Source organism: Pseudophryne corroboree, chromosome 3 (genome assembly GCF_028390025.1).
Source record: "Pseudophryne corroboree isolate aPseCor3 chromosome 3, aPseCor3.hap2, whole genome shotgun sequence".
In the NCBI taxonomy this organism is placed as follows: Eukaryota; Metazoa; Chordata; class Amphibia; order Anura; family Myobatrachidae; genus Pseudophryne; species Pseudophryne corroboree.
The window spans coordinates 107,689,016-107,707,105 of record NC_086446.1 but is presented as its reverse complement, the minus strand read 5'-3'; the positions used below and the strand labels follow the sequence as shown (position 1 = coordinate 107,707,105).

General features: G+C 48.0%; 1 protein-coding gene across 7 annotated transcripts in view; it reads right to left on the bottom strand.

Moving 5' to 3' along the window:
• The window catches only part of NUDT8 (nudix hydrolase 8), a 165,402-nt gene that overhangs the window by 13,012 nt on the left and 134,300 nt on the right, over positions 1-18,090 (bottom strand). For all 7 annotated transcript variants that reach the window (XM_063958397.1, XM_063958400.1, XM_063958401.1 and 4 more), the window contains 3 exons: positions 3,579-3,826; positions 674-806; positions 324-401 (listed from right to left, as the gene is read on the bottom strand). In XM_063958397.1, the coding sequence (XP_063814467.1) occupies positions 324-401; positions 674-806; positions 3,579-3,826 (459 nt within the window). The remainder of the gene's footprint in view (positions 1-323; positions 402-673; positions 807-3,578; positions 3,827-18,090) is intronic.

The following is an 18,090-nucleotide window of genomic DNA, read 5'->3' as shown; positions in this document are numbered from 1 at the left end:
TTGGGGTAGGGTGAAAATACTCATACAGAGATCTGTCAGGATTCCACTGTCTGTCTTCTGACAGATTCCCAACTGCCGGGATTCTGTACCCAACCTACCCTGTACAGAATTGTTTACCCCCTCTAGCTGATGGCCCGCGCTGCTCTACAACACGTCCGCTGTTTGTGTCTGTTTTCATTATACAGATGAAGTGTTTTAAGTACATTTTTAGTTTTTTTTTTTCTTGCAAAGCTGCTATTGTTTCATATGAAAATCTACAGATATTCTGTATAGCTTGGCATGAGTCTAAAACACTGTGTAACATCTCTGTCAACGTTACTAACCTCTTCTGGATTGGGCTTTGCTGCCAAATCCTCCAGACATCCTATATTTGATAATACGGGTACTATTACCATCCCAGTCTGCAAGAATAGAAGGAGAGATATTAGGCAGTGGTACCGCATAAGTGTGCCTCTACTCACCAGCACTAATGCCAATTCATATCATTCATTCAATACTTTACCAATGGCTGTGACTATGGACAATAACACAGGATCAAATTGACAAAGAACTCCAGAAAATACGGAGTTCCACAGTAACAAGCCGGGCAGGTAAAGGAGTAACATACAGTGCTTTCCTTCTGTAGGAGCATGCTGTACTCTGCAGGTTATATTCTGAGTGTTCTTATTCTTACCCAATCTGTGATTGGCTTCATGTGGCCCCAGACGTTGTCACGGGAGATTGCCACCCCAAGTTCTTCCTGTGCCTCCCGTAATGCAGTGTCTATGACATCTCTGTCTGATGCATCACACTTCCCTCCTGGGAAACTACACAGCATAAAATATATACATATCAACTTGTAGCATGGATACTTTGGCAACCACTGCTGATGGCGGTGTAACTGGTTCATTCATTAAATAATATTACCGGTGTCACTGAAATGGGAATGCACATGATGCCATGGCCCCAGTGTTGTGAGGCAGCATTGATAACCACTGTGCCACTCTAAGGCCAAAGCCACAAATAGCGGCCAAGCGGGTCCCGCTGAACCGGGAGTTTTTTTTGTGTTCACATGGATCCTGTTCTGCGGGGTGCCGCAGAACAGGATCCGGCCAGTGACACACGGGATTTCACCGCACTGTGTGAACACATACATTGAAATGTATGTGTTCAGCATGCTGCGGTAGGATCCGGCGGTGGCGGGACTGCCACATATGTGTAGGCACCTGCATAGGCGCCCATGTGGGGTCTCCTTGTGGCCAAGCAGCGGGACCCGGTTGGCTACTATGTGTGGCCCTACCCTAACTACTCGGTCCTTCTAGTGCTCTCCTGACTTGCACCATGCATCCAGTAACAGTATACTGTAATGTGGATGAATTATCCCACATCAATAACGTTACAGCCACACTTATTTGTTTTATTTTTATTGGCTGTCTTCCAAACTGATACCAGCAGAAAACAGCAGGCTAATTACTGCAGCTCAGGGACTGATGTGTCGGAGCAAGATTGTACAGCACTGCAGAATATGTTGCCACTATGCAGAGCATAATTATCATTACACGTTATGCCTTCAGATTCATCTAAGCTAGGTCCTCTTTCGGGATGTGTGTAATTTGCCGGCTGTCGGGATCCCGGAGGTCAGGATACCGATGCAGGAATCCCGACAGCCGACAATGCTGCCAGACGGAATCCCGGCGCATCAGGTCTATTCTCACTCGTGGGAGTCCACGACACCCACAGAGTGGGAACAGATCCTGTGGCGAGCCTGCAAGGAGACTCTTTGTGCTCACCCCGCTGCCGGCATTCTGGTAGCCAGAATGCCGCTATCGGCATATTGACAGCCGGCATCCCGTCCGCCAGTAAATCATGCTGAACCCCCTCTTTCTTATTACCTTAGTTAACTATTAAAGCTATAATATCAGAATCTAATAGGACTGAATCCAGGGGGTTTATTTACTTATTTACTAAGAGTCAGCTTACAAAAGGCCTCTACTTCCCGGCATATATGAGCTCCAAATTTAAAAGCTGTTTGCTGAATAATTTTAGTGGACAGATTCAAGTTGTTATTGTTTAATCCATCAAATCCTAACCGTGTATATACTAGACAATATAAGGCCGATGCACACTCCACATTACAGCACTGCTTATCAGAATAATTATAATAAGCTCTGTAATGTGACATACTGTAGAGCAGGGGTGGGGAACCTTTTTTCTACCAAGGGCCATTTGGATATTTATAAAATCCTTCGGGGCCATAAAAAAATTATCAACTTAAAAATTAGCCTGCCCCCAGTCTCTTGTTATGCCCGATTAGATTTGCCCCCAGTCAGTTGTTATGCCCCATTAGATATGCCCCGTCAGTTGTTATGCCCCATTAAATATGCCCCTTAGTAGCGCCGCTTACACACACACACACACACTAAAAGGGAAAAAAAAAACACAATGCTCACCAGCCCTGCTTCCGGAACCGCTGCCCTCCCTCTCCTTGGAACTATGGGAGAGATGTCATGACGTCTCTCCCATAGCACCTCACAGCCACACATGTACACTGAGCCACCAGAAGCTGGAGCTCAGTAGTGAGCTCCTGCCTCCGGCTGCTGCTGAGACGGGCACCCACTGGTGGTAAAATCTCAGCAGGCACTCGCCATCTCCTCTCGTTTAGGTGAGCCTGGCCGGGCCGGATCAAGTGGCTTTGAGGGCCTTATACGGCCCTCGGGCCTGAGGTTCCCCACCCCTGCTGTAGAGCAAAATTTAGATACTTAGCATACTTTTTGCCCCCCAAAAATTCCAGCCCACCAACCGACTTCTAGGTGACCTCTTCTCTGGTGGGTCCCTATTACTAAGTTTAGTCCAGGGTGCAGAACCCCACCAAGCCGGTGAAGGCCAGTCACCCCAGGGTAGCACACTGAGAGGATAATGTGTTAATAAGAAAGAAGCAAAAGCTATGTGTTAAAAAGTGTTACATAGGTGAGCGGCATTAATTAAAATGCTAAAAAGCGTTCTATTCAGTTTTTTTTATTTTTACAACTGCCTGCTGTGTACATACTCAAACTTTATATCAGAGGCGAGGTCACCTGGACACTGGTTGGTGGACACTGGTTTTGATCCAGAAAGCATGCAAAGAACCTCAATTTTGCTCTAAGTCACATTGCAGAATTGACAATTATTATTCTGTTTAGCAGTGCTTGGTAATGTGGAGTGTGCATCGGCATTATATTTTCTCTTTCTTTATGGAACTACAAGTCTCAGCATGATAGCACCTCTCATTATATTTGCAATTAGATTGTGCACTCCAAGGCTCCCTCCCCCTAATTCCCTTATCTAATTGGCAATATTCCTAATCCCCTTTCACAGTACTCCCTAGCTTTATCCATACATAAACAAACTCCCAAGTGTGACTCCGGGGTCTGTTTTTGGGTTTCCCTAATTGTCAGACATGCAATAGGGCATTTTTTGGAGTTCAAAAAAATAAAATAAAAATTAAGCAATGCCACTTGGAAGTACCAGCTTGGGGAAAAAAAAAAAAGTTGAACCCTTTTTCGCTATTATATTACATTATCAGGTTTACTGTGCTCATTATAGTCCAGACCACCACCTACCTGACATCACCCTTATGTCTCCCTTTCAGTTTGGAGGAGCGCAAGGTGTACAGGAAGGAGGGAGCCCCTCGGAAGGTGCATAGGGTCACCAGAACGCCAGCTGATGCCCGCTGGGGGAGAGGGCTTCTGCTCAGGATCTCCCGACAACGTTTTTCGGTCTCAGGGGATAGGGCTTCACTAGGACAGTGCTGGGGGTTCTTGGTGCAGAGGCCACGGGAGAGCAGAGACGGACGTATGAACATTGGATACTACAGGATGAAACCACAAACAGTTAAAGCCCCATAATGTTTTGGTTTTTATCAATAGCTGCGAGACGCAAATTTCTGCTGTGTATATATATATATATTACAGGTTGAGTATTCCATATCCAAATATCCAAAATACGGAATATTCCGAAATACAGACTTTTTTGAGTGAGAGTGAGATAGTGAAACCTTTGTTTTCTGATGGCTCAATGTACACAAACTTTGTTTAATACACAAAGTTATTAAAAATATTGTATTAAATGAACTTCAGACTGTGTGTATAAGGTGTATATGAAACATAAATGAATTGTGTGAATGTATACACACTTTGTTTAATGCACAAAGTTATAAAAAATATTGGCTAAAATTACCTTCAGGCTGTGTGTATAAGGTATATATGTAACATAAATGCATTCTATGCTTAGACTTGGGTCCCATCACCATGATATCTCATTATGGTATGCAATTATTCCGAAATACGGAAAAATCCCATATCCAAAATACCTCTGGTCCCAAGCATTTTGGATAAGGGATACTCAACCTGTATTATTTATATGACACTACAAGGGGTCCAGACATAAACAGAGAGAGTATGAACGGAAGAAAAAGAAAGTGGCTAACAGTACAAAACATAGCAGGAAATGGACAAGGTTTATATACGGGTTGGGTACGGGATGACGGCGGTCAGAATAACGACTCCCGGATTCCTGTCTGCCATAATCCCGACAGGAGCGCTCAGTGTAACTAACCATAACCCTTCTCCTAACCACCCAAGAATCTCCTTAATACTACAAATAAACCTCAAAATATATTATTTGTACGTTCTTGAAGGGTACTTGCATGGTGGGTCACAAGTGGAAAATCAGAACACAACTTTTTGTATAAAAAAGTATTTCTTAGTTGATCTGCGCACGCTGCTACATTTCTGCGAAAGACTGTACTGAATTTGATCAAGAAATTGTGCTATTAGTTAGTAACAGTGCATTCTACAGCTAGCTTTGTTCTACCTCTATATCCATGCATGGGTGTGCGGTTTGTGGCATAATGGGGGAGGGGACCAAAAACAGCATGGTAACAGATAAGCTTGTGCATATGTTGTCTTTAATGGTGTGTACACACGGTGAGATATTTTCTTACGATTTTGACTATATAGTCAAAATCGTAAAAAAAGGTGTAACACGCTGTAATTCTGCATGGATCATTCATTCGTAAGTGTGACCGGGACAGATCACTACTATAGGGATCGATGATCCATCAGGTGACTCTGCGGTAGATTTATTAAGCCTGGTGAAGTGATAAAGTGGAAGGTGATAACGTACCAGCCAGTCAGCTCCAGATACCCCTTTTACATCTCCAATGCCGGATCCCACCCGGAAATTGGAAACGGGTCCTTCCCAGGTGGGATCCGGCATTAGAGCCTCTGCGCTGGCTTCCCGACCCGGCAATATGCCAGGCCGATACCAGGTTTATTTGCGATGTGAAAGGGGTATAACAGTCATTTTTCAAACCCAGCCTGTAACATGGAAGTTAGGAGCTGATTGGCTGGTGCGTTATCACCTTCCACTTTATCACTTCACCAGGCTTAATAAATCTGCCCCTCTATTCTCTACGGAACATTCACCATGATAGATAGATAGATAGATAGATAGATAGATAGATAGATAGATAGATAGATAGATAGATAGATAGATAGATAGTATTTTCTGTAATAGAAGATGTGTTCTGTAATTTATTCCTGTAACTGGAGAAGTTACCCCTATCTGAGTTCTATCTATCTATCTATCTATCTATCTGATATCTATATCAATATATATATATAGAGAGAGAGAGATACAGATATAGATCTATATATGTGTATAGATATACATATGTATGTACATATATAGATCTAGATATATCTATAGTAGATAGATATTATACAGTAGATAGAAAGCAGATATAGGGGTAATTCTTACAGTTACAAGGATAAATTACAGAACACGCCTACTTTATAACAGAAAAGAAAGGAGAAGCGACAAAATGTACGTAGAGGTAAAGCTGTCATCAGTGACCCGTACCAGACCTGACCTTCAAGCTCCCAGCTCTAACACAGAGAGGCCTGCCGGCTGCCAATACCGGGACGTGGCTCAGCAAAGGCCAAAGGTGCCCTTGCATGGAAAGTCACCAAAGCGGCATCGGAAACGCCATGTAACACAGTAGCTGATACACTCTCGCTCTCCACGCTGTTAAGTTTTCACAAGGTAAATTAAAAAAAATTAACTGCCAGCATCAAAGATGGCTGCTCTCCTGTTTCTCCAAAAACAGCGACCTTCCGGGAACATCCAAGATGGCCGAAACATATAACTACACCTGGGCAGACTAGACGAAGTTGCGACCGCTAGATGGCGCTATTGGCACGTAGATAAAATGAAATTTACCAATCACCAATTTATTTCTTATAATTTTTTATTTTTTTTATTAGTTTTTTTAATCTTTACTTATTTGCTGACTTTGTAGACCTGCTCTGGAGGGGAAGCAGTTAGCGGATCCCGAAGTAGGACGCACTGCCAGTGTCTAGATACCGACGCCGCTTGGGATGCCGGCATCCCAATCGCCCTGACTGCGGGACTCAATGAGGGGGAGAGGTTAGGTTTAGGTTGGAAAAGCGGGGTTAGAATTAGAGTGCAGGGCTGGCAAGGTTAGGGCAATGGACCGGGGAGGGAGGGTTAAGGTAGGAGGTAGAGGAGGGTTAGTGGGCTTTCTGGTTGCTTGTCAGGATTATGATGGACGGGATGCCGCTGTCGGTATACTGACAGCCGGTATCCCGTCCATCGGTAAATCATACTGAACCCCTCTGTAGAGCTACAGAGGTAAAATATGCCAGGTCATGGTTAGTAGGTTTGAGGAGGGGTTAAGCAGTTTGCATCATTGAGCAAGGCGTGTTAATGCAATACACATTGTTGCTTCAATGATGCTTTTTGCATCATCAAAGTCAGTGGGCGGAGTTTTAGTCATGATATATAAGAGGCTTCCACCACTACAGGTTGGTGTGTTTTGGCATTAACACGCTGCAATGGTTGGCCCGTGATGACTTGGTTTGCAGACAGGGCCGGCCGCCCCGGGCAGGAAAAGGGGTGTGGCCTAATACAGGGGGCGGGGTCAGTTACGCCCCCTGTACATTGCTAGCGCCGCTTGAATGCTGAGCGGTGCGCGATGACGTCATCGCGCACCGCACAGCAAAAGGTCCTCTCCACGAAGGGAAACTAGACGCTATGCGTCTAGTTCCCTTCGTGGAGAGGACCTTTGCTGTGCGGTGCGCGATGACGTCATCGCGCACCGCTCAGCAAAGTAACTCTCCACGAAGGGAAACTAGACGCATAGCGTCTAGTTCCCTTCACAGGAGGGGGACGGCAGCGGGCAGCGGAGGCGGACGGGGGACACAGCGGGCAGCAGTGGCGGATCTTGCCACGGTGCGGCGCCCTCCGGATGGCGGCGCCCCGGGCAAAAGTCCTGCTTGCCCGTGGCAAGATCCGCTACTGTTTGCAGACACAACTTTAGCCGCCTGGGAGACTTCCAGATGTACGAGAAACTTGCAAATCCATGGAATAATGAATCTCTCCAAACCGTGCCAATAGCAGCACCACAGTCCCTATTTGAGGGGGCTGCCCCAGTGTCAGGTTGGGTGGTATTCCCATGTTGGCCATAGAGAGAATAGGTGCCTCCACCGCACACAGCCCACTGTAGCCGAGAAGGCTGCATATCACTCTGATATCCCAATCACTAACGTTGGCTTGTAGGATAATGTCATTGTATGAATATAATTAGTAGATCTGCTCACTTCACTGGAGATGTGACCTCTATGACTGTTTGTTATCACCCATTTTGTTATTGTTATTTCTCTGACGTCCTAAGTGGATGCTGGGGACTCCGTCAGGACCATGGGGAATAGCGGCTCCGCAGGAGACAGGGCACAAAATTAAAAGTTTGACCACTAGGTGGTGTGTACTGGCTCCTCCCCCTATGACCCTCCTCCAAGCCTCAGTTAGGTTTTTGTGCCCGTCCGAGCAGGGTGCAATCTAGGTGGCTCTCCTAAAGAGCTGCTTAGAAAAAGTTTGTTAGGTTTTTTATTTTCAGTGAGTCCTGCTGGCAACAGGCTCACTGCAACGAGGGACTTAGGGGAGAAGAAGTGAACTCACCTGCGTGCAGGATGGATTGGCTTCTTAGGCTACTGGACACTAGCTCCAGAGGGACGATCACAGGTACAGCCTGGATGGGTCACCGGAGCCGCGCCGCCGATCCCCTTGCAGATGCCGAAGAGAGAAGAGGTCCAGAAACCGGCGGCTGAAGACTTCTCAGTCTTCATGAGGTAGCGCACAGCACTGCAGCTGTGCGCCATTGCTCTCGGCACACTTCACACCAACGGTCACTGAGGGTGCAGGGCGCTGGGGGGGGCGCCCTGGGCAGCAATGAAAGTACCTATTCTGGCTAAAAATACATCACATATAGCCCCTGGGGCTATATGGATGTATTTAACCCCTGCCAGGTTGTCAGAAAAACGGGAGAAGAAGCCCGCCGAAAAGGGGGCGGGGCCTATTCTCCTCAGCACACAGCGCCATTTTCCTACACAGCTCCGCTGCTAGGAAGGCTCCCAGGCTCTCCCCTGCACTGCACTACAGAAACAGGGTAAAAACAGAGAGGGGGGGCACTTATTTGGCGATATTAATAATATTTAAGCTGCTATAAGGGGAACACACTTATTTAAGGTTGTCCCTATATATTTATAGCGCTTGGGTGTGTGCTGGCAAACTCTCCCTCTGTCTCCCCAAAGGGCTAGTGGGGTCCTGTCTTCTATCAGAGCATTCCCTGTGTGTCTGCTGTGTGTCGGTACGTGTGTGTCGACATGTATGAGGACGATGTTGGCGTGGAGGCGGAGCAATTGCCTGTAATGGTGATGTCACCCCCTAGGGAGTCGACACCGGAATGGATGGCTTTGTTTATGGAATTACGTGATAGTGTCAGCACGCTGCAAAAGTCGGTTGACGACATGAGACGGCCGGCAAACCAGTTAGTACCTGTCCAGGCGTCTCAAACACCGTCAGGGGCTGTAAAACGCCCTTTACCTCAGTCGGTCGACACAGACACCGACACGGACACCGAATCTAGTGTCGACGGTGAAGAAACAAACGTATTTTCCAGTAGGGCCACACGTTATATGATCACGGCAATGAAGGAGGCTTTGCATATCTCTGATACTGCAAGTACCACAAAAAGGGGTATTATGTGGGGTGTGAAAAAACTACCTGTAGTTTTTCCTGAATCAGAGGAATTGAATGAAGTGTGTGATGAAGCGTGGGTTACCCCCGATAGAAAACTGCTAATTTCAAAGAAGTTATTGGCGTTATACCCTTTCCCGCCAGAGGTTAGGGCGCGCTGGGAAACACCCCCTAGGGTAGATAAGGCGCTCACACGCTTATCAAAACAAGTGGCGTTACTGTCTCCAGAAACGGCCGCCCTCAAGGACCCAGCTGATAGGAGGCTGGAGAATACACTAAAAAGTATATACACACATACTGGCGCACAGTGGGCTCACTCGCAGGTGGACCCCTGGATCCTGCAGGTAGTATCTCAGGGTTACAGGTTGGAATTCGAGACGTCTCCCCCTCGCCGGTTCCTAAAGTCTGCTTTGCCAACGTCTCCCTCCGACAGGGCGACGGTATTGGAAGCCATTCACAAGCTGTATTCTCAGCAGGTGATAGTCAAGGTACCCCTTTTACAACAGGGAAAGGGGTATTACTCCACGCTATTTGTGGTACCGAAGCCGGACGGATCGGTAAGACCTATTCTAAATCTGAAATCTCTGAACCTGTACATACAAAAATTCAAGTTCAAGATGGAGTCACTCAGAGCAGTGATAGCGAATCTGGAAGAAGGGGACTTTATGGTGTCCTTGGACATCAAGGATGCTTACCTCCATGTCCCAATTTGCCCTTCACACCAAGGGTACCTCAGGTTCGTGGTACAAAACTGTCATTATCAGTTTCAGACGCTGCCGTTTGGATTGTCCACGGCACCCCGGGTCTTTACCAAGGTAATGGCCGAAATGATGATCCTTCTTCGAAGAAAAGGCGTATTAATTATCCCTTACTTGGACGATCTCCTGATAAGGGCAAGGTCCAGAGAACAGCTGGAGGTCGGAGTAGCACTAACTCAAGTAGTGCTCCAACAGCACGGGTGGATTCTGAATTTTCCAAAATCCCAAGTGATCCTGACGACACGTTTGCTGTTCCTAGGGATGATTCTGGACACTGTTCAGAAAAAGGTGTTTCTTCCGGAGGAGAAAGCCAGGGAGTTATCCGAACTCGTCAGGAACCTCCAAAAACCAGGAAAAGTGTCTGTGCATCAATGCACAAGAGTCCTGGGAAAAATGGTGGCTTCTTACGAAGCGATTCCATTCGGCAGATTCCATGCACGAATTTTTCAGTGGGATCTGCTGGACAAGTGGTCCGGATCGCATCTGCAGATGCATCAGCGGATAAACCTGTCGCCAAGGACAAGGGTGTCTCTGCTATGGTGGTTGCAGAGTGCTCATCTGTTAGAGGGCCGCAGATTCGGCATACAGAACTGGGTCCTAGTGACCACGGATGCCAGCCTGAGAGGCTTGGGAGCGGTCACACAGGGAAGAAACTTCCAGGGCGTGTGGTCAAACCTGGAGACGTCTCTTCACATAAATATACTGGAACTAAGAGCAATCTACAATGCTCTAAGCCTGGCAAAACCTCTGCTTCATGTCACGATCCGGGTATCTGGACGCCATTTCTTACCCATCAGATGCCTCCTAAGGCTGGCTCAGCGCTCCAGGACCGGATCCCATCTGTTATCCTGATGTGCATATTCCCGCATCCTCTCCTGTCTCTCTGGACGCTGTCACAGTAACGCCTTATACATCTGGCATGGCGTCTCCCGCGGCCTCCGCCGCCGTTCCTGAGCTTCTGCATTCAGAGTGGCGATTACGTCAGCCGCGGCCTCCGCTGTGTCCGCGTGGTTGGATGTGCACCTGTCAGCCTGGCGTCTCCTGTCTCCGGTGGCCGGCGCCGCCATTACTGTTTTCCAGACCACATGGATTACAAACCAAACTTCCCTCCAAGTGTCTGCATGGGCGCAGCCATCTTGGATTCTGTCATCTGATCATATTCACCAATCTGCTGTCTGTATTATTAATTTGCATAATTGCCTAGCCAATGCCTTCCTTGCTGCAGGTATAAATAGGTTGTGCCTGAGCAAGGAAGGCGTCAGTGCTTTGGTTGTCAAACCTAGTTCCAGTTTGTCTCTCTCCTGTGAATGTCTTCCAGGTTCCAGCTCCTGTCTCCAGACTTCTGCTATAGAGACCCGCACCAGCATTCCATCTGCGGTGTAGCCTGACTCTCCGATCCATTCTGGACTCACCTGTTTCCAGCTACAACATCACCTGCTTCCAGCTCAGCTTCCAGCAGTGTACAGCTTCTCTTAAAGGGCCGGTGTCCTTTCTGCAGTTTACCACTCTCCTCCGGTATTATTATTTCTCCGCTCTCAAATTCTACATTTCATCTATATTGCATCGCTCTCAAGCTTTATCTATTATTTAACTGGTTCCAGCCAGTATCCACTCCGTGCCAACACCTGTCTGGTTCTAACCAGTACCCACAGCAGCATTTTATCTACAGCAGTCCAGCTTTCTCTGGAACACCAGCTGGTACGACCCTGGGCTTTCCTCATTGCTACAGTTGAGCCTGGTAAGGACTTTCCAACTTGCAGATAATAAGAACTGTCTCATACCACCAGAGCTCTGTGGCCCCTGCCACCCTGTAGTACCCAGGAACTGTATTATTATTTCTCTGCTGATTTTTATGTTTCTTTTTACTGCTACTGTGATGCATGGAGTTTGTCATAAATAAATATCATTGACTTTTACTCAAGTTGTCGTGGTCACGCCTTCGGGCGGTTTCTCTTCATGTTACTTACATGTCCAGGGGTCTGATACAACCTCCCAGGTTCCGGTACATCTCAGCCCCTACAACTGAGGCTGCCTCCCGTCAGCTCAGGCCCTCAGTTGTGACACTTCAGGGTCAGCCGGTGTTGATCCAGTCGGACAACATCACGGCAGTCGCCCACGTAAACAGACAGGGCGGCACAAGAAGCAGGAGGGCAATGGCAGAAGCTGCAAGGATTCTTCGCTGGGCGGAAAATCATGTGATAGCACTGTCAGCAGTGTTCATCCCGGGAGTGGACAACTGGGAAGCAGATTTCCTCAGCAGACACGATCTTCACCCGGGAGAGTGGGGACTTCATCCAGAAGTCTTCCACATGATTGTGGTCCGTTGGGAAAGACCAATGGTGGACATGATGGCGTCCCGCCTCAACAAAAAACTGGACAGGTATTGCGCCAGGTCAAGAGACCCTCAGGCAATAGCTGTGGACGCTCTGGTAACACCATGGGTGTACCAGTCAGTGTATGTGTTCCCTCCTCTGCCTCTCATACCCAAGGTACTGAGAATTATACGGCAAAGGGGAGTAAGAACGATACTCGTGGCTCCGGATTGGCCAAGAAGGACTTGGTACCCGGAACTTCAGGAGATGCTCACGGAAGATCCGTGGCCTCTACCTCTAAGAAGGGACCTGCTTCAGCAGGGACCTTGTCTATTCCAAGACTTACCGCGGCTGCGTTTGACGGCATGGCGGTTGAACGCCGGATTCTAAAGGAAAAAGGCATTCCAGAGGAAGTCATCCCTACCCTGATTAAAGCCAGGAAGGAAGTGACTGCACAACATTATCACCGCATTTGGAGAAAATATGTTGCGTGGTGTGAGGCCAGGAAGGCCCCCACGGAGGAATTTCAACTGGGTCGATTCCTACATTTCCTGCAAACAGGATTGTCTATGGGCCTCAAATTGGGGTCCATTAAGGTTCAAATTTCGGCCCTGTCGATTTTCTTCCAGAAAGAATTGGCTTCAGTTCCTGAAGTCCAAACTTTTGTCAAAGGAGTACTACATATACAGCCCCCGGTTGTGCCTCCAGTGGCACCGTGGGATCTCAATGTAGTTTTGGATTTTCTCAAATCCCATTGGTTTGAGCCACTCAAATCGGTGGATTTGAAATATCTTACATGGAAAGTAACCATGCTACTGGCCCTGGCTTCGGCCAGGAGAGTGTCAGAATTGGCGGCTTTATCGTACAAAAGCCCATATCTGATTTTCCATTCGGACAGGGCAGAACTGCGGACGCGTCCTCAGTTTCTCCCTAAGGTGGTGTCAGCGTTTCACCTGAACCAGCCTATTGTGGTGCCTGCGGCTACTAGCGATTTGGAGGACTCCAAGTTGCTGGATGTTGTCAGAGCATTAAAAATATATATTTCAAGGACGGCTGGAGTCAGGAAGTCTGACTCGCTGTTTATACTGTATGCACCCAACAAGCTGGGTGCTCCTGCGTCTAAGCAGACGATTGCTCGTTGGATTTGTAGCACAATTCAACTTGCGCATTCTGTGGCAGGCCTGCCACAGCCTAAATCTGTCAATGCCCACTCTACAAGGAAGGTGGGCTCCTCTTGGGCGGCTGCCCGAGGGGTCTCGGCATTACAACTCTGCCGAGCAGCTACGTGGTCAGGGGAGAACACGTTTGTAAAATTCTACAAATTTGATACCCTGGCTAAGGAGGACCTGGAGTTCTCTCATTCGGTGCTGCAGAGTCATCCGCACTCTCCCGCCCGTTTGGGAGCTTTGGTATAATCCCCATGGTCCTGACGGAGTCCCCAGCATCCACTTAGGACGTCAGAGAAAATAAGAATTTACTCACCGGTAATTCTATTTCTCGTAGTCCGTAGTGGATGCTGGGCGCCCATCCCAAGTGCGGATTGTCTGCAATAATTGTACATAGTTATTGTTACAAAAATCGGGTTATTATTGTTGGGAGCCATCGTTTCAGAGGCTCTTTTCGGTTATCATACTGTTAACTGGGTTCAGATCACAAGTTGTACGGTGTGATTGGTGTGGCTGGTATGAGTCTTACCCGGGATTCAAAATCCTTCCTTATTGTGTACGCTCGTCCGGGCACAGTATCCTAACTGAGGCTTGGAGGAGGGTCATAGGGGGAGGAGCCAGTACACACCACCTAGTGGTCAAACTTTTAATTTTGTGCCCTGTCTCCTGCGGAGCCGCTATTCCCCATGGTCCTGACGGAGTCCCCAGCATCCACTACGGACTACGAGAAATAGAATTACCGGTGAGTAAATTCTTATTTTCAAATTGTAAAGCGCAACGGAATTTGCTGCGCTATATAAGAAACTGTTAATAAATAATAATAAATAAGATGTGGGTTTTGACCCGGGAAAGGTTGTCCCCTCTCACTATGTTCCTGTAGCACTCCCCAAAATCTTCAGTCACCCAGAAATTCCTGCGGAGTCGGTAAGTATGGTTTGGCCTTGTCATAATTTGAATGTGGTGTGGATAGATCTGGATGTGGCTATGGCGGATCGTGACAGAGGCTTACTCGTGTCCCATTTTTCTTTTTGACACTGTTGGGAGCTATGGCAAAGAGTTTTCCTAAGCTGCAGTCAGGAGATAGTTGACCGTGATAGGTGGATTTGAGAAATATGACTATCACCAAGCAAACAAATTTGTAGTAGGCTTACAGATGGGCAGCAGAATGTGCTAATACCCTGGGCATTGCAGAGTCTGGAATATCTGGTTAGGTCATTCTGCCAATGTTTGAATGGTGACCTCTGGGAGATTCTAGAAGCCAGGTTGGTCATCATGATAGATGTGGGAGCATAGGGGGTCATTCCGAGTTGATCGTAGCTGTGCTAAATTTAGCACAGTTACGATCACCTTCCTTGACATGCGGGGGGACGCCCAGCATAGGGCTAGTACGCCCCACATGTCAGTGCCGGCTCCCCCGCAGAAGTGCAAAGGCATCGCACAGCGGCGATGCCTTTGCACTTCAAGAGTAGCTCCCGACCAGAGCAGCTTTAGCGTGCTGGCCGGGAGCTACTCATCGCTGTACTCTGCTTTAGCGTGCTGGCAGGGAGCTACTCATCGTGTGACGTAACGCAGCCGCTGCGGTCCGCCCCCCATTCGGTCCGGCCACGCCTCATTGGCCGGACCGCACCCACGAACCAAACCAAATGCCGCCGTTCCCGCCCCTTCCCGCCCTGAGATCGCCTCTGCCTGTCAATCAGGCGGAGGCGATCGAATCCCCGCCGGCGCACTACGGTGCATGCGCAGTAGGGATCCGTTCACTCTGCTGCGTAAAACAATGCGAGCGAACGGGTCAGAATGACCCCCATAGTGCAGTGAATCGCATTATTTGCTGAACCACCTGCTCATTGGTAGAGGTGTTAATAGTCTGCCATTTCAATTCCTTACATTGTCGTCCTTTGGGTGTTACTCAGGTATGTTTAGCAAACCAAAAAAGTTAGCAGTTGGGCAAAACCATATTGCACTGCAGCTGGGGCAGATGTAACATGTGCAGAGAGGTTTAGAATTGGGTGGGGTGTGTTCAAACTGAAATCTAAATTGTAGTGTCAAAATTAAGCAGCCAGTATTTATCGCAGCCAGTATTTACCATGCACAGAACAATATAACCCACCCAAATCTAAATCTCTCTGTTACATCTGCCCCACCTGCAGGTTTTGCCCAATTGCTACAGATGGAGCCATCTTTATCTTGGCCTTTAATAGGATTAACTGAGCCAGGGCAACTTCTCCACACTTTTCTCTGCTTCATGAATAGACCACACAGCGACTGTACGATGTGAGTGTGCACCTGCTCTCCCAGGTCCAACTCTGTTGCAGACAGTTACGTGACATGGCAGCCGCTCTGCTGGCCAGGATTCCCGTGCCCTGCGCCGTGCTGGGGGCCTGTTGGGGTGTGAGTGCCACATGGTGCTTGCTGTGCGGTGTTGTGTCTGGATACTGGGGAGTGTAGCACTGGTGAGTCTCTCCCCGGGGTAACAACAATGGGGGTCATTCCGAGTTGATCGCTAGCTGCCGTTCGCAGCGCAGCGATCAGGCTAAAAATCGGCATTTCTGCGCATGCGCACGGGCCGCAGTGCGCACGCGCGACATACTTTCACAAAAACTATGCAGTTTCACACAAGGTCGAGTGACTCTTTTCCGTCGCTCTGTTGATCGGTGGGGAGAGAAACTGACCGTTTTCCGGGAGTGTGCTAAAAAACGCAGGCGTGCCGGGGGAAACTGGGGAGTGGCTAGCCGAACGCCAAAACAGGAACTAAACAGACTGAAGTGATCGCAAGGAAGGAGTAGGTCTGCAGCTACTCTGAAACTGCTAGAAAATTTTTTAACCCCGTTCTGCGATCCTTTCGGTCGCACTTCTGCTAAGCTAAGATATACTCCCAGAGGGCGGCGGCTTAGCGTTTGCACTGCTGCTAAAAGCAGCTAGCGAGCGATCAACTCGGAACGACCCCCCATGAACAGAAGAGCAATCTCCAAGCGCTGCTACAGTATATACGATTTAGATCCGTATTTCTCCACGATCCTCAAAAAAGAACATAATAAAAGACACATCCATTAACGGTTTCAAATGCTTTTGTTGATCCTGATTACTGTCACCGGAAACTGACCTGTATTAAAAAAGGCACGTTCCCATAAAGGTTTCTTTTAAAACTCCATATACTCGGATAGTGTCACCTCAAGTTGATAACAAATGGCCCATATGAACACGGCTTACCTTTATAATAAGCCCTATGTGCACTGAAAGGCATCTTTAAGTCCCCGCCTGTATGTGGACCTCCTGCGTCACCAATGTATAGTTGAGACAGCAGACTTTAAAAAACACTTATTTCAAAAAATACAATTTATTTTCACAAACACTGTGAAGCATAAAAAGTCCAACAATATAAAGACAGGAGGCACCCTGATAGAACTGGCAAGGCCACTTCCACTTCCACCCCTAAAATGGAATGGGGGAATGATATCAGCCCATATGGGATTAAGATGAAAAAAAAACATGGAATAGTTACCAACATCAGCGGTGTGGTCAAGCCCGGGGTCCTCCTGTAATAGCACCAACGCGTTTCGGATATAATCCTTCCTCAGGGTTTAAGAGTGGCTTGGTGAGGGAATACAGGACTTTGGGATGGGGTGGAGGAGCTGGGAATTCAGCATGGAGTCATTGAGGAGAGACAGACTGTGGGGTGTGTGGGAGGAAGGCGAGAGGGAGACATACCCCTTTCACACTGACAAATATTTCCCGGGTTATTGCACATGAACACGCATCAACCCGGGAATTTGCTCAGTGTGAAAGGGTCCTGAGAGAATATCCCGGGTCGAGCGTCCCGGTATTTCATCCCTGGTCTCGACCTGGGATGAATCCGGAATCGACCCGGGATGCAGTGCAGTGTGAACGGGTAAGCCTGGTCAAGGTGACCCGGCACCCGTTCTCTACATAGGAGGAGGCGGTGCTTGGAGATTATTATCTCCAAGCACCGCCTCCGGCAGCGTCAGCGGTGACATCACCAACTTGGCAATATGCCGGTTCGGGCCACAAGTCTGAAGGGGTCTCAAGCCGGGTCGCACCTGGGAAGCACCTGGGTGTGTGGGGGGGGGGGGGGGGGGAGGAAGGAAAGATATACATATTTATATATGTGTATAAATAAATAAATATATATATTGTAACAAGCGACCTTCCACCAGAAACAACGCTGACACAGTTGTATAAAAGAAAAGTAGTCCGTTTACTTCCACAGCATAGCAAACAGACTTTTCACAGCATGTTCAAGGGGTACCTCAATTAAGCACCGGTTCACAAACAGCCTATGTGGCATACTGGAATGTTAGAAAACAAGAGATATTGGAAAGTTCCAAAAGCCTTTTGATTCTTATCAGTGAGTGGGGGAGTTTATGGCCCCAAAACCAGTTCTGGCAGACCCTGCCACATGTAAGAGGTTAGGACAGGAAGTGTAGGGGGTTTTAGGACAAGGAACAAGACACACAGGCTAGAGTTCAATGTGAGCTGAGGACTGAGGATGGAGAGCACAGGCTAAGTGTCCCGGAGAAACACAGCCTGGGGACTGTGGAACAAGCATGGTACTCCACAGTCCCTGGCATTATAGAACAGCAGGTAGGTGCTGCTAGGAAGAGCAAGAGATATCCAGATTTGCAGTGTGAGAGCAGCAACAGCATGAGCAATCAGTGGAAGAAACAAAGGGGATCTTCACCTTCAGGGGTACCCAAGAAGCAGGACGGGAGGTGTGAGTCTTTGGGAGAGGACCTGGGTGAGTGGTAGGAAACCACGTTTGGC